The sequence below is a fragment of the Musa acuminata genome, chromosome BXJ1-11 (genome assembly GCF_036884655.1).
Source record: "Musa acuminata AAA Group cultivar baxijiao chromosome BXJ1-11, Cavendish_Baxijiao_AAA, whole genome shotgun sequence".
NCBI lineage: Eukaryota > Viridiplantae > Streptophyta > Magnoliopsida > Zingiberales > Musaceae > Musa > Musa acuminata.
Genome location: NC_088337.1, coordinates 22387523 through 22411591, shown reverse-complemented (window position 1 = coordinate 22411591; position 24069 = coordinate 22387523). Strand labels below are relative to the sequence as shown.

General features: G+C 39.0%; 2 protein-coding genes across 2 annotated transcripts; one reads left to right on the top strand and one right to left on the bottom strand.

Annotated features, from left to right (window-relative positions):
- The first annotated feature begins 13798 nt into the window (after window positions 1–13798).
- LOC103971455 (sucrose-phosphatase 2) lies at window positions 13799–18056 on the top strand. The gene is made up of 9 exons (XM_009385479.2): window positions 13799–14045; window positions 14442–14505; window positions 14598–14897; window positions 14995–15096; window positions 15215–15409; window positions 15491–15781; window positions 16131–16317; window positions 17570–17616; window positions 17697–18056. The coding sequence occupies exons 1-9, from the start codon at window positions 13810–13812 to the stop codon at window positions 17787–17789; spliced, it is 1515 nt and encodes a 504-aa protein (XP_009383754.2). The 5' UTR covers window positions 13799–13809; the 3' UTR covers window positions 17790–18056.
- A 1743-nt stretch (window positions 18057–19799) lies between these two features.
- Window positions 19800–24004, bottom strand: LOC135597276 (uncharacterized). The gene is made up of 4 exons (XM_065090018.1): window positions 23663–24004; window positions 23054–23424; window positions 22129–22422; window positions 19800–20197 (listed from the first exon to the last, which is right to left on the bottom strand). Exons 2-4 carry the CDS (start codon window positions 23333–23335, stop codon window positions 20078–20080), a joined length of 696 nt encoding a protein of 231 aa, XP_064946090.1. The 5' UTR covers window positions 23336–23424; window positions 23663–24004; the 3' UTR covers window positions 19800–20077.
- Window positions 24005–24069: the final 65 nt, after the last annotated feature.

Sequence of the window (24069 nt, the reverse complement as noted above, 5' to 3'; positions counted from 1 at the left end):
TGTGACTCACTAGGAGATTATTAGAATTTTAAGGGTCACACATGTAAATGTGTTAAGCCATTATTTTGATTAGCCAAAATTAAACCGATCTAATTAAAGTAAAGTTATTTGGCTAAGGGATATAATTATTATTATAAAAATTAATTATGTGGATACCATCAGTCATATTTCTAACTTAATGATGAGATAAGTTAGGAATATAAAACTCTTGAGGCATAATTATAGATTCATCAATTATGATTATAAATAAGGTTATAGTCCCCGGTTGCAGTATCGAAAAAAGTTTCTCTTCACCCTGAAGGAGAAATATAAAGTTCTTAAGAATACTCTGCAATTGGAAGTCCAAATCACCGATTAATTCAGAAAATATTCTATTGGATTCATCAGGTACGCTTCCATGTTAATATGTTTATTAATTGTTGTAGGATTTAATGCATAGTATAGTGGATTTAATAAGTTTTATGAAATATTTTAAAATCTTATTTTGGATTTATAAAGCATGTTTTTGAACCAAAATTTAGTTTTGATTCTATAAAATAATTATTTTATTCATATTTGATATATTAAAAGAACCAACAATTGATATCAGAGCTTTCCTACAATGATTGCTGAACATCTAAGCTTATTTTTATGATGTTTTCATCAGTATTTTGGACTGATTTGGTTCTATCATCATTGGGAAAGATGATAATTTTATGTAATCATGCTATATTGAATTGATTTGGTTCTATCATCGTTGGGAAAGATGATAACTTTATGTAATCATGTTATTTTGAAGTGATTTGGTTCTATCATCATTTGGAAAGATGATGATTTTATATAATCATGCTATATCATGCTTCACATTTAGTTTAGTACCTTTTTTGATATTATATCACTTTAATTTTGAGATGTTCTTTTCCTCTTGGTGTCTTTTCCTATGCAAATTCATTTTTTACGCACAAACTTCTCAAATTTCCTCTGAAATTTATATAATTAATTAAATTTATATGAATTTAATTAATTAGATATTATTGTAATATTATGTTGGTTTAATTATATTATTGTAATATGTAAATTTAATTAATAATACTTTTATTGTAATATTATATTGGTTTAAACATAATATTGGTTCAGTAAAGTTATTTATTGATATAAATTGAATGGTTTACATGCATTAAATATTTTAGTCAACAAATTAAGATCATGCCAATTTGACTAATATGGTTCAAATTCAAAGCTATCTCTTCGTAAATTTCTTTGTAAACACACAATGATCATATATGGTTCTTTCATACCCTTGTCTCATCATGAAGGAATCAAACTTCTTATACCACTGTCTAGGTGCCTGTTTGAGTCCATATAAGCTTTTCCTAAGCTTATATACTAGATTTTCTTTTCCCTTGACTTTGAAACCTTCTGGTTGCTCAATATAAATTTCTTCCTCTAAGTCACTATGAAGAAATGTTGTTTTCACATTAAGTTGCTCAACTTCTAAATTCAAGTGGGCAGCTAAACCAAGAACAATTCGGATAGAGGATATTTTCACAACTTAAGAAAATATTTCTTCAAAGTCAATACCTTTCTTCTGAATGAATTCTTTCACAACTAGTCGTGCCTTGCATCTTTGTTGTGAGTTATTATTTTCAGACTTTAACTTATAAACCCACTTATTCTTGAGAGCTTTCTTCTCTTTAGATAACTTTACTAAGTCATAGGTGTGGTTCTTAAGCAAGGATCTCATCTTTTCTTGCATGGCTTTAACCCACTCATTCTTATGCTCATGTAAAATAGCTTCTTAGTAAGTTTCTGGCTCTCCCCCATCAGTAAGCATTACATACTCATGTGGAGGATATCTGGTAGATGGTTGTCGCTCTCTAGTGGATCTTCTTAATGGAATCTCAACTGGTGGTGGAGGTGCTTGTTCAGTTGGTTCAGCATCATCAACTGTAGGAGTATCATCAGTTACATTCTCACCACAATCTTCTTATTCATCTCCCCCATAATCATCATGAACTATAAATGAAGGAATATAAATAGAGGTTTCTGGCTTCTCAACGTTATCACCATCATCAAACAATTTGTCTTCAAGAAACACAACATCTCTGCTTCTAATAATCTTCTTGTTCACTGGATCCCATAATCTGTACCCAAACTCTTCATGACCATATCCCAAGAAGATACATGTTTTTGCCTTATTATCAAGCTTGAATCTCTCATATTTGGGAATATGAACAAATGTTTTACACCCAAAGACTCTCAAGTGATTATAAGATATATCTTTTCCTCTCCATACTCTCTCTGGAACATCACCTTTCAAAGGAACTGATGGAGAAAGATTTATCAGGTCAATTGTTGTTCTCATAGCCTCCCCCTAAAATGACTTCGGCAACTTGGCATGAGAAAGCATACACCTAATCCTTTCTTCAATGGTTCTATTTATCCTTTCTATCACACCGTTCTGCTGAGGATTTTTGGAATTGTTTTCTCAAACCTAATACTATGGAACCCACAATAATTCTTAAAAGGACTCCTGTACTCGCCACCATTATCTGATCGAACACATTTAAGTTTTCTGTTAGTTTCTCTTACAACACTGACATGAAACTCCTTGAAAACATCGAGTACCTGGTATTTAGATTTCAAAATAAAAGCCCACACTTTTCTAGAATAGTCATCAATAAAAATAACAAAATAAAGAGCACCTCCAAGAGTTCTAGTTTGCATAGTATAGACATCAGTATGAACTAAATCAATAACATCTTATCTTACAGATGATGGATATGTATGAAATGCAACTCTATGTGTTTTTCTAGCTAAGCAATGATCAGAAGATTTAAGAGATGTACCTTGTAACTTTGGTAAGAACTACTTTCTAGCAAGAGTTTGAAGTCTCTTCTCATTAATATGACCAAGCCTCTTGTGCCAAAGATCTATACTTTCACCTTTTTTAATTGTATTAATCTCTCCTTTGTGTAGCTTAGCTTCCATGACATAAAAAGAGTTAAGCTTCTTTCCTCTTGCCACAATCAGAGAACCTTTAGTGAGTTTTTATTTGCTTTCACCAAAATAACATGCAAAGCCCTCATCATCAAGTCTGCTTGTAGATATCAAGTTAAGACGAATATTTGGAACATGCGTTACATCTTTGAGTGTCAATTTGCTCCCAATACTAGTCTCCAAGCAAATATCTCTAATGCCCACAATCTTAGATGTACCACTGTTTCCTATTATAATATTACCAAAATCACCAACAGTGTAAGACCTGAAGAAATCACTATGAGAAGTAACATGAAATGAAGCACCAGATTCAATTACCCAGTTACTGTCCTGAGCTACAAGACTGACACAACCGTCTATTGGAAAATCTTGGGGGCGACATCACATGCGCAGCGGAAGAACAAGAAAACAAAATCCCTGATTCCTAAAGAGATGTTCGTCGTCGTGCGAAGATTGGTGCGTAAAATCCGCAAAACTTAAAATTGCGTATAGAGTAGGTTGTGTTACCTAGGGAGATCGTATATCCCTGTTTCCTTGCAGATCCTTAGGAGAGGGTGAAGGAGGTCAAGCGTCCTCCTCTCTAGCGGTGATCCACATAGCAAGGTTGCGACGACGCTCCTCAAAACTTCAGGCCTACTCTGAGGTGGAGAGGAAGAGGAGAATAGGAAAGGCAAGCAAAGGCTCTAGCCTATGAGGCTCTGAATCCCTCTTATTTATAGAGATCCCCTATCAAACCCTAATGGGTCCTCATATCTCTAGTGGGTATTGGATCTGCATCCAATAAGACAAGGGCTCCGTCGGATATCTCATATCTGAACCTCTACTCATCGCAATGCCTACCATATGTGTGTGACCCTCTAGGCCCAATATCGAGCTGGCCGTGAGTCATACCTATCAGAACTCCTTCTAACTCAGTGAATTATTATCTCTGTAATAATTCACTTGACTCATCGACTACGGAATTACTAGGCCACTACGCCGTAGTCCCCAGACGATACAGGGGAATCCAATCTATTGGACCTGTCTGTCCTCAGTTACCGTGTACCTATAATCCCTCATCAATCTAATATCCCAAAGATCGTATATCGAGCATGGTGTTGTCAGACCCATACGATTTCTACTCGAGTCTTGCTCTAATCGGATTCTCCCGGAGAACTCTTTCTCTCTCAACCCGAATGACCTTGGCTAGGGATTTGTCTGAGCAAGAACATATGAGATATTCCTCTCATGACGCCGAGAGTGGATTATCCTCTATCGACACTCAATAGCCCTCGTAAGGTCGACTACCACTCCCAATGACCAGCTGTACTAGATCTGGGACAGCCAAACCTATAAGTCTGGTATCAAAGAGTGGAGCACTTATACAGGACATCCTTGGTGTCTGAAGTCTAAGGACCAGATACACCACTAGGACTACGGAATCGCTGTCTGACAATAAGGCATCATCAACCATCCAGCATTCCGTAAGCGGATCAATCAGTGAACTCATTCTCCAATGAGCACCTGTACTGTATCCCTAGTGTCCCTACACGAGCAGCTATGAGACCAGCTACATCCATCATATGGACGGGTATACAGCACACCAGTTTATCCGGTTATCACGATGTCCCTCTCGAGTAACCTATGACCGGGATTATTTAAGATATGTGTTTAAAGGTGAATCGATCTCATTATCGTGATCTCATCACGATCCGATTCCCATTGCACAAATCTAAGGACATCACAATATATATGCATTTATGCAATAGTTATAAAGTGATATACGCCAAAATATAATAAGCAAAAAGATTCTGTATCAAGTCACACGTGCCATCACTCACGTGATTGGCTTGTTGGGCACCTATGACTAGCAATCTCCCACTTGACCTAAAGCCAATCACCTATGTGTCTGATCCCCATCAGACCCCTGTGACGCTCAAAGACAAAATGAGACAATGGCTTTGTCATTGATTAGGAGAAGTGTCATTCCCAATGATCATGGGGAAGTATCTAGATAACTAAGCCTTTACTGTGGATAACATTCCTACGTCATTCCCAATGATCAGGATGTCATCCACATATAACACCAAAAAAAGGTGATAGCGCTCCCACTTACCTTCCTGTACACACAAGGCTCATCTTTGTTCTTAACGAAGTCATAAGATCTGATTGCCTCATCAAATCTTATATTCCAACTTCGGGAAGCTTGCTTTAGTCCATAAATGGATCTAAGCAACCTACACACCTTATCTGGGCAGTTCTTGGACACGAATCCCTCAAGTTGCATCATATACACCTCCTCCTTGAGGTTCCCATTGAGGAATGTAGTTTTCACATCCATCTGCCAGATCTCATAATCATAGTGTGCTGCAATAGCCAATAGAATTCTGATGGATTTTAGCATTGCTACGGGTGAGAAGGTTTCGTCGTAGTCAACACCTTGCCTTTGACGATACCCCTTAGCCACTAGCCTTGCTTTATAGGTCTCTACCTTTCCATCTACTCCGATCTTTTTTCTTAAAGATCCACTTGCAACCGATGGGTATAATACTTTCGAGCGCATCAACTAGGTTCCAAACCTTATTAGAGTACATAGAATCCATCTCAGAATTCATGGCTTCTTGCCACTTCCCGGAGTCTATACTTATAATAGCCTCCTCGTAGTTCTGAGGATCAATATCCTCAACATCCTCTCCTCTAATATGTCCCACATATCTCTTAGGAGGATGGGATACTCTATCAGACCTGCGTAAAGTTGAAACTTGTGTATTAGGTACCTGAACAGACTCGGGCTGTAGAGTGGTGCTTGAGCTTGGTTCTCCAACCTCGCTCAACTCTATCATTCTCCTACTATCTCCGCCAAGAATGTGTTCCTTCTCAAGGAACACTGCTCTCTTAGCTACAAAGACCTTTTGGTCCTCGAGATGATAGAAATAATACCCACAAGTTTCCTTGGGGTATCCCACAAATTTGCATCGCTTTGTCCTTGATTCTAACTTATCGGGGTTGTGTCTTTTAACATGGGCAGGGCAGCCCAAATCTTAACAACCTTAAAATCAGGCTTCTTCCCTTTCCATATCTCATATGGTGTAGACACTACCGACTTAGTTGGAACTCTGTTCAGAAGGTAAGTTGCGGTTTCTAGGACATATCCCCAGAATGAGATGAGTAGGTCAGCGAAACTCATCATGGATTGTACCATATCTAATAATGTACGATTTCTCCTTTCAGAGACACCATTGAGTTGAGGTGTATAAGGAGGTGTCCATTGGGATAATATCCCATGGTCCTTGAGGAACTGAGTAAACTCTGTACTTAAGTACTCACCTCCTCGATCTGATCGAAGAGTTTTGATACTCTTTCTAGTCTGGTTCTCCACCTCATTCTTATACTCTCTGAATTTCTCAAAGGCCTTGGACTTGTACTTCATTAAGTACACATATCCATACCTTGAGAAATCATCAGTAAATGTAATGAAGTAGGAGTAACCTCCAATGGCATGAGTTGACATGGGTCCACATACATCACTATGTATGAGTTCCAATAACTCAGTGGCTCTCTCTCCAGTTCCACTAAATGGAGAGTTGGTCAGTTTTCCACGAATGCAAGGCTCACACGTTGCATATGACACATAGTCGAATGGATCTAGATATCCATCATTTAGTAACTTTTGAATCCTTCTTTTATGGATGTGACCTAGGCTACAATGCCATAGGTATGCACTGTTCACCTCATCTCGTTTCCTCTTAGACACTTACATTCATGATATATGGAGTAGTGTCTTGCATAAACAAACTTTTATGCAATATTCCTCTCGTCAATCTCCCCTTGGCATTGCTAGAATTTACAATAAATTGTAGATGTGATAAGCAATACTGGTATCCAATACCAATGCACTATCACAAAAATCTGACAATTGGAGATTGATCATGAATGTACCTGAAGCTTCTCTAAGCTTCTATTTCGCCCTTTCTGCAAGGTACTCTTTATAGTTCCTCTTCTAGTGCCCATCTTTACCACAGTGGAAGCACTGACCTTTGTCCTTTGCTGGGTCTTTCTTAGCAACCTTTGCTTTACCTGGTTTGTCCTTGCCCTTACCATTCTTAAGGGACCTTTCTGCTTTCCTTTTCTTTCTGGTCTCACCAGTGTAGAGAACTGACTTCTCTTTCTTAATAGTACTCTCTGCCTCCCTCAACATATTGAGGAGCTCTAGGAGAGTCACCTCAAACTTGTTCATATTAAAATTCATTATGAACTGTGAAAAGGAATCTGGTAGGGACTGAAGCACAATGTCCATACACAAGTTATCCTCTAGGACCATTCCTAGACCTATGAGTTTCTCTATCCACTCAATCATCTTTAGGACATGGTTCTGAACCGGTGTCCCCTCAGTCATCCTAGCGCGGAAGAGGCTCTTAGATATCTCATATCGCTAAGTCCTTCCCTATTCCTCAAACAATTTACGGACATGTAGGAGAATGGATCTGGCATCCATATTTTCATGTTGTCTCTGTAACTCAAGAGTCATAGAGCCCAACATATAGCACTGAGCAAGAGTGGAGTCATCAATGTACTTAACGTAGCGAGCAATCTCATCCTCGTTTGCCCCTTCTTTGGGTGCAGGCATCACTGTATCAAGGACGTACACAATTTTCTCCGCTGTGAGAACAATTCTCAAGTTACGGAGCCAATCCGTATAATTTGGACCAGTGAGGCGGTTGACATCAAGTATGCCACGTAAGGGATTTAAAAGCGATATTTTCTGAAAATAAAGATGCAGCAGAAATGAATAACATGCAGATTTTGTAAGAAATAAACTATCAAGATATGGACTTCTATCTTAATATGCTCCCACTATTTTACTAACGAGTCACGCGATACCCTTAGCACGTGAAACGGAAGTCTCCGGCAGACTTCTAGTGGGGATCAGGATCCAATCAGCGTCTTAGTGTAACCTCGAGGGACTCGACCAATCATACTAAGCCTAAAAGGTAGGCAACTCTTGCCGATCACAACTCCTTGTGATTCCCATCCTATTCGGCCCCCGAATCACCATGGCCTCGAGGGACTCGATCAACCATGATGCTCGGTTAAGTCAACACCTTCGTTACAAGATGAGTCTGATTTGATGATATACCCTCGAGGGACTCGACCAAGTATACCATGCCCTCAGGTCACCGGTGACATCTCTATGTCGTAAGCAAGATAGCGAATCGCGATATAGGTGAGTCTCGAGGGACTCGACCAACTCAACCTATACCGGGAATCGGTTCCTACTTATAACGATGGAAGGCCACGTGGGTCAATCTAATTGCCTCACGTTTACCAACTTAATATTATCGAGAGATATTTCTATGATTTGGTCTCCTAATATGACATGTCACACATATACATATTTAATATATATCTACATCGCATGCAAATATATATATATATATTTAGTATGTGTATAAGCAATCACACCAGATGATCATGGACCACAACCTAATATGATTAGGCCCGAACCAGTAGGCCTAATCACTCACATCAAGATCTATGTGTGCAACGGTGCATCTCCATGCCCTATGATCGTCCATCTCGTCCTCGTCGGTTCCGTCGACATCTTGATGCATCTTCATGCATCACGATCGTCCGTCTCATGGGTCCCGCTATCGCATTCTCGCTCCCGCTGCGCCTCCTCATGTGATTACAACTTAATCATAGGCACGCAGGTCCGACAATAAATGAGAAATATAATGGAGGCTCGCAGACCTCAATAATAATAATCACAAGTACACACATCACACGGTCCATTATCATCCGTCCACACATCATACATCACATGTATAAATAATCATCATCATGTAGGACTACTAGATAATAATAAAAGATAATAATCAACTAAACCTTTTAATTAATTAATATTTTCTGAAATCAGGGACATGTAGGGAATTTCTGAATTTATAGGGGTATTTTCGTAATTTAGACAAAAGATAGAAACTGGAATTTCTCAAATTCCGAGGGGCAAAACTATCTTTTGCCTAGAAAACCCTAATGCCCTACTACCCTTTGCTGTTGTTGCCGCCGCCGCCACCCTACTGGCGGCGGCTTGTGCGGCGAGGGGCGGGGCGCTGCCCTCGCCTGCGGGCGGCACGCCCGCTGGCGGTGCTGCCGTTGCGGGTGGGCGCCCCCGCGGGCAGTTCTGTCGGTGGGGCAACGCCCGCAGGCGGTGCTACCCCTGCAGGTTCGTGCCCCTACAGGCGCCGCCGCCTCCGCGGGCGGTTCTGCCCGTGGGGCAACGCCCGCAGGCGATGTTGTCCAACCGGGCGCCCGCCCCTGTGGGGGGGTTTCACCCGTGGGAGCAGCGGCGGCAGGCGCCGCTGCCCTGCGGCGCCTCACCCCGCGGGAGAAGCGGCCGCAGGCGCCTCTGCCCGCGGGTTGCTAGCCTCGCCGGACGCAAGCCTGCTGCAAGCAGGCTACCGGCCGGCTACTGCAGACGCAGCCCCTGTGCTGTCTGCCTTCGGCTGCGCTGCACGCACGCAGATCGAGGGCAGCAACTGTTGCTGTCCTTTCTCGCTATTGCGTCAACGATTTTAACATCAAAAGTTTTTCCTAAACAAAACACACGTAGTTCAAAACCAATCATTCGCACGAACAACCTGGCTCCGATACCACTATTGGGAAATCTTGGGGGCGACATCACATGCGCAGCGGAAGAACAAGAAAACAAAATCCCCGATTCCCAAAGAGATGTTCGTCATCCTGCGAAGATTGGTGCGCAAAATTTGTCAAACTGAAAACTGCGTATAGAGTAGGTTGTGTTACCTAGGGAGATCGTATATCTCTGTTTCCTTACAAATCCTTAGGAGAGGGTGAAGGTCAAGCGTCCTCCTCTCTAGCGGTGATCTACACAGTAGGGTTGCGACGACGCTCCTCAAAACTCCATGCCTGCTCTGAGGTGGAGAGGAAGAGGAGAATAGGAAAGGCAAGCAAAGGCTCTAGCCTATGAGGCTCTGAATCCCTCCTATTTATAGAGATCCCCTGTCAAACCCTAATGGGTCCTCCTTTAGTGGGTATTGGATCTGCATCCAATAAGACAAGGGCTCCGTCGAATATCTCATATCTGAACCTCTACTCATCGCAATGCCTACCATATGTGTGTGACCCTCTAGGCCCAATATCGAGTTGGCCGTGAGTCATACCTGTCGGAACTCCTTCTAACTCAGTGAATTATTATCTCTGTAATAATTCACTTGACTCATCGACTACGGAAGTACTAGGCCACTATGCCGTAGTCCCCAGACGATACAGGGGAATCCAATCCATTGGACCTATCTGTCCTCAGTTACCGTGTACCTATAATCCCTCATCCATTTAATATCCCAGAGACCGTATATCGAGCATGGTGTTGTTAGACCCATACGATTTCTACTCGAGTCTCGCTCTAATCGGATTCTCCCGGAGAACTCTTTCTCTCTCAACCCGAATGACCCTGGCTAGGGATTTGTCTGAGCAAGAACACATGGGATATTCCTCTCATGACGCCGAGAGTGGATGATCCTCTATCGACACTCAATAGCCCTCGTAAGGTCGACTACCACTCCCAATGACCAGCTGTATTAGATCTGGGACAACCAAACCTATAAGTCTGGTATTAAAGAGTGGAGCACTCATACAGGACATCCTTGGTGTCTGAAGTCTAAGGACCAGATACACCACTAGGACTACGGAATCGCTGTCTGACAATAAGGCATCATCAATCATCCAGCATTTCGTAAGCGGATCAATCAGTGAACTCATTCTCTAATGAGCACCTGTATAGTATCCCTAGTGTCCCTACACGAGCAGCTATGAGACCAGCTATATCCATCATATGGATGGGTATACAGCACACCAGTCTATCCGGTTATCACGATGTCCCTCTCGAGTAACCTATGACCGGGATTATTTAGGATATGTGTTTAAAGGTGAATCGATCTCATTATCGCGATCTCATCACGATCCGATTCCTACTGCACAAATCCAAGGACATCACAATATATATATACATTTATGCAATAGTTATAAAGTGATATATGCTAAAATATAATAAGCAAAAAGATTCTATATCAAGTCACACGTGCCATCACTCACGTGATTGGCTTGCTGAGCACCTATGACTAGCAACCGTCATCACAAACAATAGTAATATTGCCTTCAGCAGCAATTGTATTAGTCTCTTTCTCATTTTTCTTCATTTCATTCTGTTCTCGCTGTCAAAACCTACACTCTTTCTTCATATGACTTGGTATGTTACAGTAGAAACATTTGATATCTCTTCTAGACTTGGATCTTCCTCTATAACCATGTGGATTTCTACTATGACTTCTTCCATGTCTTTCTTATTTTTTAGTAACAAATGCCCCAGAAGAAGATTCACCCTATTCTTTCGTTCTAGTATCTTCATTTAGCAAACTGTCTTTAACCATATCTATAGTTAGAGTTCCTTCTGGTGTGGAGTTATAAATTGTCACCACATACGTTTCTCAACTTTCTGATAAAGAGTAGAGAAGTAATAATCCTTGCATCTCATCATCTATATTCATTTTCATAGTAACTAACTTGTTTGCAAGACTCTGAAATAGGCTTATGTGCACAACAATATTATCTCAATCTTTATACTTCAAATTTACAAACCTTCTAAGGAGAGAAATTATATTTCTCACTATCTTTTTCGCAAAGAGATTTTCTAACCTTTGTCAAACGACATCAGCTCTGGTTTCATCAAAAATATGCTCATGCAAATTTATATCTATCAATCTTCTAATATAGGCAATAGCTTTTCTATGTTGAACTTCACATTCTTCATCGTCCATAGTAGAATGTTATCTTTAACTTTGATGGACTTATACAAATCTTTGCAATAAAGCAAATCTTCCATCATACGCCTCCAAGTAGAATAATTTGATGAATTCAATTTAATCATACCATCTAACTGCTCCATTTCAATCACACAAGAAAAACTAGCACCAAACAACCTATTGCTCTGATACCACTTGTTGGGAAAAACCTATTAAAGCGGAATAATTCTTTTCCCTCTTTGTGTATCAAAATTGATTCCTCATCAAAATACCAACTTGATTTCAAAATGCTAATATCAACCAGCACAGCATAAACAATAGAGCAATAAATCAATCACACAGTGAGACCAAATCTTTTAACGTGAAAAACTCAATGTGGGAAAATCACGGGACCGTAATCCACTTCAAACTTCTACTATCAATAGTAATGATAACATGTTTACAGTAAATCTTCTCTAGAATAACTAGAGGATCATAATAATATCAAGAACATATATCTTGGCTCAAGAATAGTATATCATCGTCACAAAGGATGGATCTCCTCAAAAGAGAATTCTAAATCTCACAAAATGGGTATAGCAAGAAAATACCTCAAAGAGGGTAAATTATAGATTAATACCGTTAAGATTATAAAGTTTGCTATAAGAATTCTTCACATAAAATTTAGGTCAAAAATCTCATAATATTTAACCACCGATCGTAAAGCAAAAAAACTCAAAAATCTTACTTTCTCTCTCTCTCGTCTTTTCTTTGCGTCGTCGCTCGCTGCACGCTACGTTCTCCCTGCACTCTTTCGTTTGCTATCCTATTTTACCTTTTATTTTTTTTATTAATGATTTGGATAAGACCCAAATTGTCTAAGCCCACGGCTAGACCTAACAAAAACCATTAATAAAGATATGGATTAACACGAAGGGCTATAGTTCACCCATCTAACTCGCTATTGAATCTCATGATATAATCTTATTGTACAGTTAAAAAAGTCGATCGTTAACAACATGAAATTTCTATCTAAAGGATATGATCAAGACGGAAAGAAGACGAGAGTATCATGTCCAATCGATTTCTTATAAAGGAATAAAAAAAATTCAATATATGAGGGCCTTAAAGATAGAATATAAGATTGATTTATGTCTTAAATGTGATAACATATACGCTACAAGTTTAATTTTATATTAGATAGATAAATTGAAAAAAGATAGATTCATTTTAATACGTGGAGTGAAAGAGACTAATTTTAGTCGATCGGGCTCTTTCCCGTGTTGAACCATATATCTCATGTCATCTCAATATTTGTGTAAGGTAGAACTAATCTTGTTACTGGATTGAGGTTGAATCGGAAATAGTTGCATCGATTTGAAGAAATGATTTGTGGCATTGGGTTGATTCGTGGGATGAGAAAGAGTTCCTTTCATTTCACTTAGTGTTGTGTACTTTATGCTGTGGCCAACAAACAGTATCCAAACTCAAATGAGTGAAATTGTAATAATATATAATGATAATAATAATAATAATAATAATAATACTTAAAAGAAAAATATAGTAATCCGAAACCAACCAAACATATGAGCTTGGCTTACATTACGTATTTGATCGGTTCATTCACCGTTATCACTCACTTAGGAACATTTTCGTTTGTCATCATTAAAAATGATATAAAATTTAATTCATTCGTTCGCGATACGATACAAAATGATATAAAAATAATATAAATTAAAAAGAAAAATGATATAAAATTTAATTCATTCGCGATGCGATGCGATGCGATACGATCAGGACTCAAATCAAATTGGAACCATATGGTTTATTGGAGACCCAATCCAATGCATGATTTGCATGTTATCGATAGCTTGGCTTTATAAGCCTCTAACTTGCTTAGAATTATTAAACACCTCGTTAGCCATAAATTTTACTGTACAATAAATATTCAAAATTGATCATTAGAAGATAATTATAATTATAATAATTATTATATATTGGTTAGCATCACATCACAATAGTGTGACAATGGGAACCAAAGAATTCGGATCTAATGCCTGCCTGCTTATATTCCTTCCGTCCCTTCCTTTGCTTGCCTCGACACGATATTTCTTCTCTATTTATCCCCATCGGGCGGCGGAAACCAAACCAAACCAAAAATCTCAGCTTTTCGCCTTTTTCACTCACCAATCCTTACACTGGAAACCCAATCTTTCAGCCAAGGACGACATCCCTAACCCTATCTCGGCGCCCAAGGATTGCTAATTTGATCTCAGGCCCTCTCTCTTGGTAATCTCCTCCTCGTCCTCCTCCTCGTTCGTGACCGGTCCGTTCCGCTGCTGCTTTTCGGCATTCCGTCTCGTCTTAATTACTCTCCTTTTTAACCATCTCTCGACCAATTACATGCCCTCTTCTTTATGCTCGTGATTTGTTTCGATCATTCATTCTGCAGATTTGCAGTCTTCGATTACACGCTCTATGTTTTGTTTCATTAAGTTTTATCCTTCATGAATTGCGTGCTCCCCCATTCCTTTTCGAATAAAATTCATCTTTTTGGGCACTTCCTCATCGATCAGTGTGGTATCGTCGGAAACAGAATCAACAAGTTTATACATCTTTTTTGCAATGAAACTTGCTAAGAATCTCTTTGATGATAAACAACAACTTGATTACTGTTTCTCACAGGAAAATGGATAGGCTCGATGGCCCTGCACGTCTCATGATTGTTTCGGATCTTGATCATACCATGGTTTGGTCTATACTCGTATTCTCTTGAGAACAAAAGCAAAGAGATCATGGACATGCTACTGCTGTTGAAGTTGAATAAGTTTCTGTTTGCAGGTTGATCATCATGACCCGGAGAACACATCGTTGCTTAGGTTCAACGCCTTGTGGGAATCCCTTTACCGCCACGATTCGCTTCTGGTCTTCTCAACCGGGAGATCACCTACGCTTTACAAGCAGCTGAGGAATGAAAAACCCATGCTGACCCCTGATATAACAATCACATCAGTGGGTACAGAGATCACATATGGCGATTCGATGGTGCCTGACCAGGGTTGGGTGAATGTTCTAAATCAAAAATGGGATAGAAACGTTGTTCTTGAGGAAACAGCCAAACTTCCCCAGTTAAAGTTCCAGGTAATGTTTGCAGCTCTCGGTTGTGATGTTCTTATCTGCACCGCCAGGGATGATGATGCAATCTGGAAGGATCATTTGACATTTATGTAAAATGCAGTCCGAGACTGAGCAGCGACCACACAAGGTTAGCTTTTATGTAGAGAAGGGGCATGCTCAAGACGTGATAAGTTCTCTTTCAGATCGTTTTGAGAAACGTGGGGTAAGATTAAGCACTGTTGGGGAAACCAATTCTGATATTTGAAGTGATTTTGTTTTAAATACTGTGTTTATATATCTATCTCATCCTCTTTCTCTTCCTATTCTACGTTTCCATTCAGCTCCATGTAAAAATAATCTACAGTGGTGGTATTGATCTTGATATATTGCCACAAGGTGCTGGCAAAGGTCAAGCTCTTGCTTATTTGCTCAAAAAGTTCAAAGAAGGTGGCAAACCACCAATTAATACTCTTGTTTGTGGTGACTCTGGAAATGATGCCGAACTGTTTAGCATTCCAGATGTTTACGGTGTCATGGTAAGCCTTTAATAAGTGTACTGTATTGATTGCAGCAGTTGATTTCTTCAAACGACTTGATATATGCCCCTTAAATTTCAGGTCAGCAATGCCCAGGAGGAACTACTGCAATGGCATGCTGAACATGCAAAAGAAAACACTAAGATAATTCATGCAAGCAACAGGTGTGCTGCAGGTATTATTGAAGCTATTGGCCATTTTGGGCTCGGTCCTAATACCTCTCCGAGAGATAGTTCAGACATATTGGTTTCCAAACTAGACAACAGTAACCCATCACATGAAGTAGTTAAATTTTACATTACATATGAAAGGTGGCGCCGGGCCGAAGCTGAAAAATCAGACTTGCTTATCCAAAGTTTGAAACACATATGTGTAAGCGTGAGACTTCCATATTTATCAAGATTTTTCAAATATTTTCATTTTACCTGCACTTTAATTCTTGTCAAGTCTTTTGTTTTGTGTGCTTTTGAGTAGTCTTTATCCTGATTAAGATTTTTTTTTATAATAACTTATCTTTATTGTGGACTTACACAAATCTCAAATATCACAAGTGTATTGGCTTTAACTCTGCAAATGAATACTAAATTTATATATTTCAAGGATTCAAATATGGAATGTAATACTAATTTTTATCCAGGAACTAAAGATATGAGCTTCTCTGATATATATCTGGACATATGTTGGTCTCTCATTAACTAATCACTTAATTTTGATGTGATAGCACCCGACCGGGATTGCTGTTCATCCTTCTGGAGTTGAACATTCTCTTCATGAATGCATAGATACTTTTGGGCCACATTATGGTGATAAGCAAGGTAAACAATTCCGAGTGTGGTTGGACAGAGTTTTCACCTCACAGATTGGTTCAACTTCATGGCTGGTGAAGTTTGATAAGTGGGAACTGACTGGTGAGTCTTTAGACGATTAACTAGTGATAACCAGTTCTAATTTTTATTCTTTCTAGTACTTGCCTTTTCTACCTTCTCCAACTTTGTTATTATGCATAACTATTTACTTTTTTCCTCTATTCTCAATATTTTTTGTTTGAACTAGAAAGTTCTTTTGTTCCCTTTTCCTGCCTTTTTCTAAGCTCACTTGCGTCCCCTAACTTTGTGGTCAATGGTTTCACACCCTATCAGGAGCTATTTTTTGAATAAGCTTATGAGATGATGTTTGATTAGCTCTAATTCCGATAACCTCTTCACAGAACTAGATGCTTCTTTAAGAAAACATGTCTCTTGTTATAAGGATCTCACTTTCTAGTTATTAGTGTAAATATGATGACCTTGAGACGTTAATACTTGATGATGTGAAAGGATCATGCCTTCTTGAGCCATATCACATGTGGATAATACTTGATGATATCATAAAAAAGTGAGTTTGACTTTAAAGATAAGGTTAACATTTATTGTGAAGGCTCCTTAAAGAACTAAAGACTATGAAAATCATTTCCTGTTATCAATGGCATAAACATGAAACTAGGACTACAAAATTAACACAAAGACTACTGGAATTAATTTGTTTGTTAGCTTTTGGTCATATTGTAATTTGGATGAATGTCAACTCCAAAATGGTCCGTTTGCCTTGTTATGAAAAACTGTAAGTTAGGTGGATTTACTCTTTGTTTAATTACGCTACAGAGGAATACATATGGTGGAGAATCCTGAATTATGTTTTTCACAGTAGGAGTATACCTTTGTTGTCAATATTGTGATTTGATTTTGGCATCAATGACTGTACCTTTGCTGTCCATGTTGAAACTTGGCTCAATGTACAAGATCTTGATGGAAAAAGTTAAACCTCTGTTTGATTGGGTAAGATTGAAATGGTGGCTGATAGGTCATAGAAAGAAGATATTGGAGCATATAAAGTAAGTGTGAGGCTATGAAACAAAATAGTTCTCTACTAAAAGAGGTTTGTTATTATGCCGACCTGCTGCCATCATGTGCTCATCTCACAATTGTTCAGACCTTGTTAAAACACACTGTTGCCGATGATTTTTTAAAATTTAAGATATAATGAGGTGGGCTCTTTTTTTGGATTCAGCTGACACTGCAATTTTCCATGAATTTGGAACCATCAAGTATTTGGTTTTTTTTTTTTTCCTTTTACTAGAAATGCTTCATTGTTTCTTGTCCTTACATGGGCATCTTTCTGTAGATGATGGGCGACATTGTTCTCTAACTACAATTCTACTGAACTCTGAGGTAAATAGATAGCAACGTTGCATTCTTACTTCAATGTATTTTTAAATTCATCTGCACCTTTGACTCTTGTCATTTATCAGCCGGGGAATCCAGGTGCTTTCAGCTTGTTGCATGTCCATCAGACATGGCTTGAAGGGTTTGCAGCAAGGTGTCAAAATGATTGGATCTTCTAACTGATGCATCTTCCCAGAATCAATTTGCAGAGTTTCATCTTTGCCTAATATAGAGAATAAATTGGGTCCATAGTGATACTCAATTGACAGAATTTTTATGTTTTTTTTATTTCCAGTTTTCTGCATTAAGATTGTCTTTGAAGCGGAGACTTGGACTGCGAACATTATGATCAGTTCTTCAGTCGTAAAACTGTTATTGCCAGCTTAAATTTCACGTGGAAGTCTGAATAATGACAAGCTGGCAACAATATATTCTTGGTTGTTTTACATCAAGGTTTTTTATTGGTAAATTCAACGGGTGATATGAGATTTGACAATAGTTAGATTCCGACCTAAGATTGTGCATTAGCCTACGGACAGTTGGTTATCGTAATTTTGCGTGTATGAGAACTGACTTCAGCTATGATGCCTTGTTACAGATCTTGCCAATAAAAAGGTGGGTTCGATGAAGTGTACATGGAAAGATGTGCTCATTCTGCTACTTGGTTGAACTTCTTATCCAGCTTTCCTAATTGGTCCAAGAATGAAAGATCTCGACAAGATTCAAGTTTTATTCCTTTTATCTTTTGATTGACTTTATCCATATAACCAAATGACCTTTGTCGGAGGAGCAGCCCAATTAAACCTCATTTTATAATTGTTAATTATCCTTGTAGTTAGTTATTTTTAGTATTTCGATCTTTATATTTTAAAAAATTATATTGTCATCCTTATAGGTACAAAAGTAAAATATCTAAGTTTATTTATCTTAATGACATTAGTTTTATTAACGTAAATACGAAAATAAAAAGTAAAAAGATAATTTTAATATTTTCAGTTAGTAGTAATTGATAGCATCGGTGGTGGTGTATGGCAGTGTCGTTGAGGGCCATAGGTGATTATTATGAATGAAGAGAGTGGTGATAAGAGGTGAGGGTTGCTCGACAATTGTGTTGACAGTGACATCGACACAGTTACTAAGCGACCCTTTCATCGCTTTACGTTTGCGTCGGCGTCAATATAATTGCTGAGCAACGAAAGGGTCATCAATGCTAATGTTGAGTAGTGTTGCTCGAAAATTATGTCGACAGTCCTTACGTCGCTTGACAACTTAGTCGATACTGACGCAGATGCTGAACGGTTTTCACCTCTCGTCACCATTATTTTTATCCACAATAACTACCCACGACTCCTAACGATATTATCATCCACCACCAAAAATGTCGTTCGTCACCACCGAACGACGTTTAATTTCTTACAATATATGAAGGCTTCATGGCGAGAGTACCTGTGACCTCACAATGGCCGCGCAGCTCATCGAGGAGGACATGCAGCAGGGTTCCCATGATGCCTTGTTGAGGTGGACTCCAAGGAACAGGCCCTTGCAAACTGGTTTGATTTGTCATACGCCATGTTACCATCAGATGCAAGCAGCTAACAATGTACCATTCCTTCCTCCACATCCGTTGGTTATTTTTGTAGTGCTTACGTATGCCTTCTGTTTCCATCTTGAAGTTGGAATGCTGCTTCCAGTTAGTTCAGCTAATCAAGGGAGCAAGAGTCAGCAGATATGGAGTACACGGCTTTCTGTTGCAGGGTTTGAATTGCTTAGCAACTTCAAACTCTGAGGAGCTGTAGTTCGTTCATCTTGACATCTTATACTCAGTAGTCCGATTCCTGCCATAATCCATGCAGCTCAAAGCTGAAGTCATGAAGATAGATCCAAAATGATGAACCACTCGACGAGACAATTATGGGTTTAATTTCTAACCTGGGGATCAAGAAATAGTGATGGCAAAATCCTTCTCGTGGTAAATAATAGCACACACAGTCGGAGTTACAGATTGAGAGGAAGAAGATGAACACAGTCCACTCTTACTTCTCAGCTTAAATCTAAAAACGACAGCACAGATACTGAGATGGTAAGTGTAAGAGGATCTATAAATGAAGCATCATTCACAAACTGATTTGGTCTAAAAGGGCTATATAACATGGATCCAAAGAGCAAAACCATTAAAGAATTATGGAAAATAACAAAAATATAATGATTATATGGACATTTAAAAAAGAAAACTACAACTCAACCGAAAAAGGTTTCTTGAGAAATACAAACTGAAAATTGTATGTGACCAGCAAGCATCGAAGAAAGCCTCTTTGCTTGCTAGTGAACTTAATATATAAATACAGTGGCCTGAGCGCCGATGAATCAAAAGGGTGCAAAAAGGAATGTCAAAAGGGTCCAATCAAGTCACAACATACTCTTGTTCGGACGAATATACTGTTGTTCATTCCTTGTTCTAGTCGGTGTATCAGAACCTAGGGGAGCTTGTGGATACCCTCATCCGCGCAACTCCTGACATGAATGCAGTACGCTTTTGCCGCAAGTACACAACTGACCCACTTATAAGCAACAACACCAACATGATCACCTGTCAGCACAGGAAAGAGGATATTAGATGGTTCTACATGTGAAAAACCAACATTCAATTGTAGAATTGTTCTCAAATATGTCAGGATGATGCAAAGCAGAAGCTACCATTATATAACAGTTATCTTGAAGATTGTGTAGAAGAAATAGCACTTTGGCAGTATGGATCAAATTTCATCAATATTTGACAGAGATATTCAATGTATTGATCTCCAAAGCAGCTTGTATCATGTGTAGTAGACATTATGCTATCGATATTGGGACCGAGTTCCACTGAGCTCAAATAACATTGTTCGATGATGAAAAAAAAAGTGTTCAGGTAAATTCAAAAAAATGGTATTGTGGGGTCAGAGAAACTTGCTTATGGTTGCTAAATTTTGCTACAACTAATCCTTGGCCATAGTCATTACTTTCCCAAATAATGTTTAAGTACAAGCATGTAAAGCGTACGAGGCATATAAATACCACCAATGACCTTCTGTGCTTCATCTATTCAAGCTTGATGTTCCATTTTTCATCAAAATCTACACTGAGAAATTAAATCAGCACCAGCAAGCCAAGCTGGCAGTAGGGCTCTTCCTCATGCAAATGATGTTCAAGCAGCTTTCCATGTCCCAGAGGGTTTCTTACTCACCTTTCTAATGTCCCAAGGGTTTCTTAGACACCTTTCTATTACTTGATCTTTGGAGGCATACTTTGACAAGACACTTGAGGTAGGACAACCAAGTCTCTTTACCCAGTCATAAAAATTTAAAAGAAGCTCCAAATCTCTTAAAGTTAATCAAATATAAACTAGTTATGTTATGGATACATGATGGTTAATACTTAATATTATGCAAGGGCATTGAACAAATTTGTTTTATAATCAGAAGAAACTGGAGAATAATTATTATCTTTAACAATAGACAGGGAATTTGCTTCCATATCAATAATCATAAGCTCTATAATCATAAATTTTCTCTTCCTAGGATGGCCGGAGATCATCTAAAATTGATCTACAAGAGACAGAATTCCGAAAGAAACCCCGATAGCAAAGTATCCTACTACAGCAAGGTTCCACTAGTTTACTTTCATTTATAATCTTTACATACTTTGGCCTAGTTATCATTTATAATCTTTACATATTTTGTGACAGGGAACTCCACAATAATTACACTTCTCAAACAACAATATGATTTAAAAAAAACTGGTAAATGATCACTTTAGACCAAAGCAAATCAAAATTCTTAAAGTGCACTGAGGGCCAAGGGAGCTGCTAGAACCTAAGCAGAAAAGTGCTCTTTGATGTGATCAACTGCCAATTAACATCATTCATTTGTTTTAATATGCAGGAGAACATGACAGATGAGTTCTCCCACCCGATCTTTAGAGCCATGTTATCTAAGAAGGCACAATATCAAAGAGGATAAAGTGTAATTCCAGTGGAACAGACCATCTATGTCTCCTAAAGAAAATTCCTATAAAATAGAAAGGGCTGAGTTTTTAAGAAGTTCTAATGCCAATACAACTTCTTGACCACAAAACTGTAGAAAGGCCTCAGGATTGATAGTCACACAAGTTCAACACCCATTTACTTTAGGGTAGATACAATCCTTTTCATTTAATTAGGGGATACTATTCTCTCCAAGACTGTCTTCTGATACTTTAAATGTTAAACACTTAACTGGCTTCACCATGTTATTAAATTGTCGTTCTATTTTTCACCATAAATTATTTATTTACTAATCAGGATAACTTTTATTTACTCTCTTCAGGCTAGCGATCTGAGGCTTTGGATGTTCAATGTTCACGACACTCTTACATATATAAAAGGACCCACCTGCATTATAAGTACAAAACTGGTTCTAAACAACAAAAGCACAAAAGGACCAGTGAAAGCCATAAAAGAATTTTTCTAAATAAAATATTGTGGTACCACTGTAACTTCCATACCTCAAAACCAAGGACAGACAACTTCTCATTGCTATCAACTGGCACACAGCTCCTATAAGTAATATAGTTTTCTTCCTCGTTCTCCAATTTTGATGATTCGGCCAACAGTTTTCTCCATTTGTAGTTACTTATCGTAATAAGCAGTCTTTTTTGCACTCCTGATGCATGTTCTTGAAGGTATAAGAGGCTTCTTCGGGTTCTGAGCCTACTTGCCTCCTCTGTTCCATCTTTTATTTGTACACATTTCAAAGGCACCCGATAGGCAGTTTCACTGCAGCGATATTTGTCATCATTCTACATTCAACAAATTTAGAGTCAATGTAAGCATAAGAAAACAAAAGGAATGTTTTTTCTTAGAAAAAAAATAGATTTTGCAAATGGGTAGCATGAACCATGGTGAGAACAAGAAACTATGCGTATGATTTGTATGAACTGGTGCACACAAGCTAATTTAGCAGGTGCCAGGTGAAAAATGTGACACAAAGAAAGAGGAATATGCAATGAGATCTGACGTTTACCCATCCCTCTGGGAGGCCATAATTCCATACTGTGCAGGAAAAGAATCACAACTTTGTAGTAGTTTTTAGTACCCTTTACTTCATATTCACCAAAAGGCACCAAATTGCTACCAGAACATTAGTTCTGTTCTCCTTTGAAGAGTAAATACGCTGGACAAACCATTGCATATCTTCTTTGAGTGTGTTAATTGAATTTGTTTCATGTTATGAATTAATTAACCAAGGAGGCAGCACGACAAGGTAACTCGCTGAAGGACGGAATATCCTTGACAGCATTCCGCCGGGACACAAACAAGAATTGTGTCCTCTTTCTTCTGTTTCAACTAATAATCGGCTTGACATGTTAAGAAGCGACCAATTAAATAGGGAGTATAAGTTGTAGTTCGGGGAAGGAAACGAAGAGGCACCTTCTCGGAGTACTGGCAGGGGAGGCAGAGGCCAGAGGGAGAGCAACGGAAGGAGGCGTTCCCCTTGGCTTCTTGGACGCTTAGCAGAAGTCGGCATCCCCTCACTCCTCCTTCGGCGGCGCTACCATCCCCACCTTCTCCATCCGCCGCTTCCCCGCGCGCCGTCGGGATCGAACACCAGGACAACGTCAAGACCAACACCCCAATCGCCGGCCACCGCCTCACGACCAGGTCGTGAGATCCCATCGCTCCCTCCCTCGACTTGCCGGGCCCACCGAGCATCCTGTGTTGCCCATAGTTTGGTCACGTTTCAGATACTACCGGATCCGGAGCTCATGCGGGTCGGATCCATATCCCCTCACAGCTAAACCCTAAAAGGATATTTAGTAGACCACATCAGTCCAAATAATACCACTGCTGTTATCTACCGTGATCACAATTTTGGAAAAAGAAATTAGAGATTATATGGATCTTTTCTGGTTATTAATAAGATTTCTATGTGCACATATGTCTCTTTTTGCTAAGATAGTTGTGTCAGCCCACTATTTCTTGACGATTTATCTCCCTATCAGAGCTGCTATCTCTAAAAACACAATAGCAGAAAAGTACCTTCAGCTAATCGTGCATTTAGATCAACCATCATAGGAGGCCTCAATCTAGTGGTATGAACTCTCTCAAACAAAGGGGCTAATTCAAGTGACCACCAAGCTCTGAAGTGAAAGTGATTGCAGCTGTTTGATTAAATGTCATGAGCTCCTTATCCGAACATCAACCGCATTTACGTTTCATGTCTGCTAGAATTCATTCATCCTGGACTCCTCTCTCTGTCAATTGGTGCTTACAATTCAATTGAAGAAACTCTCTATTAAGCGAAACAAGGAGAAGCCTACATTACATGTAGGATGTTTTCAGTCCTAAAACGAGAATGCACAGAAATAATTAATACCTAATTTATGGGAAATAATGCTGGTAAGTTTTCTCCCATAATACCTGATTTCCCTGTGGCTTCTGGTACC

Bases quoted from the DNA above. Each gene is read 5' to 3' on its own strand.
- LOC103971455 (XM_009385479.2), top strand. From the start codon at position 13,810: ATGCCTGCCTGCTTATATTCCTTCCGTCCCTTCCTTTGCTTGCCTCGA. The intron at 14,046-14,441 runs GTAATCTCCTCC...TGTTTCTCACAG, and splicing joins ATCTCAGGCCCTCTCTCTTG to GAAAATGGATAGGCTCGATG. The intron at 16,318-17,569 runs GTGAGTCTTTAG...ATCTTTCTGTAG, and splicing joins TGATAAGTGGGAACTGACTG to ATGATGGGCGACATTGTTCT.
- LOC135597276 (XM_065090018.1), bottom strand. From the start codon at position 23,335: ATGCTCGGTGGGCCCGGCAAGTCGAGGGAGGGAGCGATGGGATCTCAC. The intron at 22,423-23,053 runs GTGCCTCTTCGT...TGTTGAATGTAG, and splicing joins CCTGCCAGTACTCCGAGAAG to AATGATGACAAATATCGCTG. The intron at 20,198-22,128 runs GTATGGAAGTTA...CTGTGCTGACAG, and splicing joins TGTCTGTCCTTGGTTTTGAG to GTGATCATGTTGGTGTTGTT.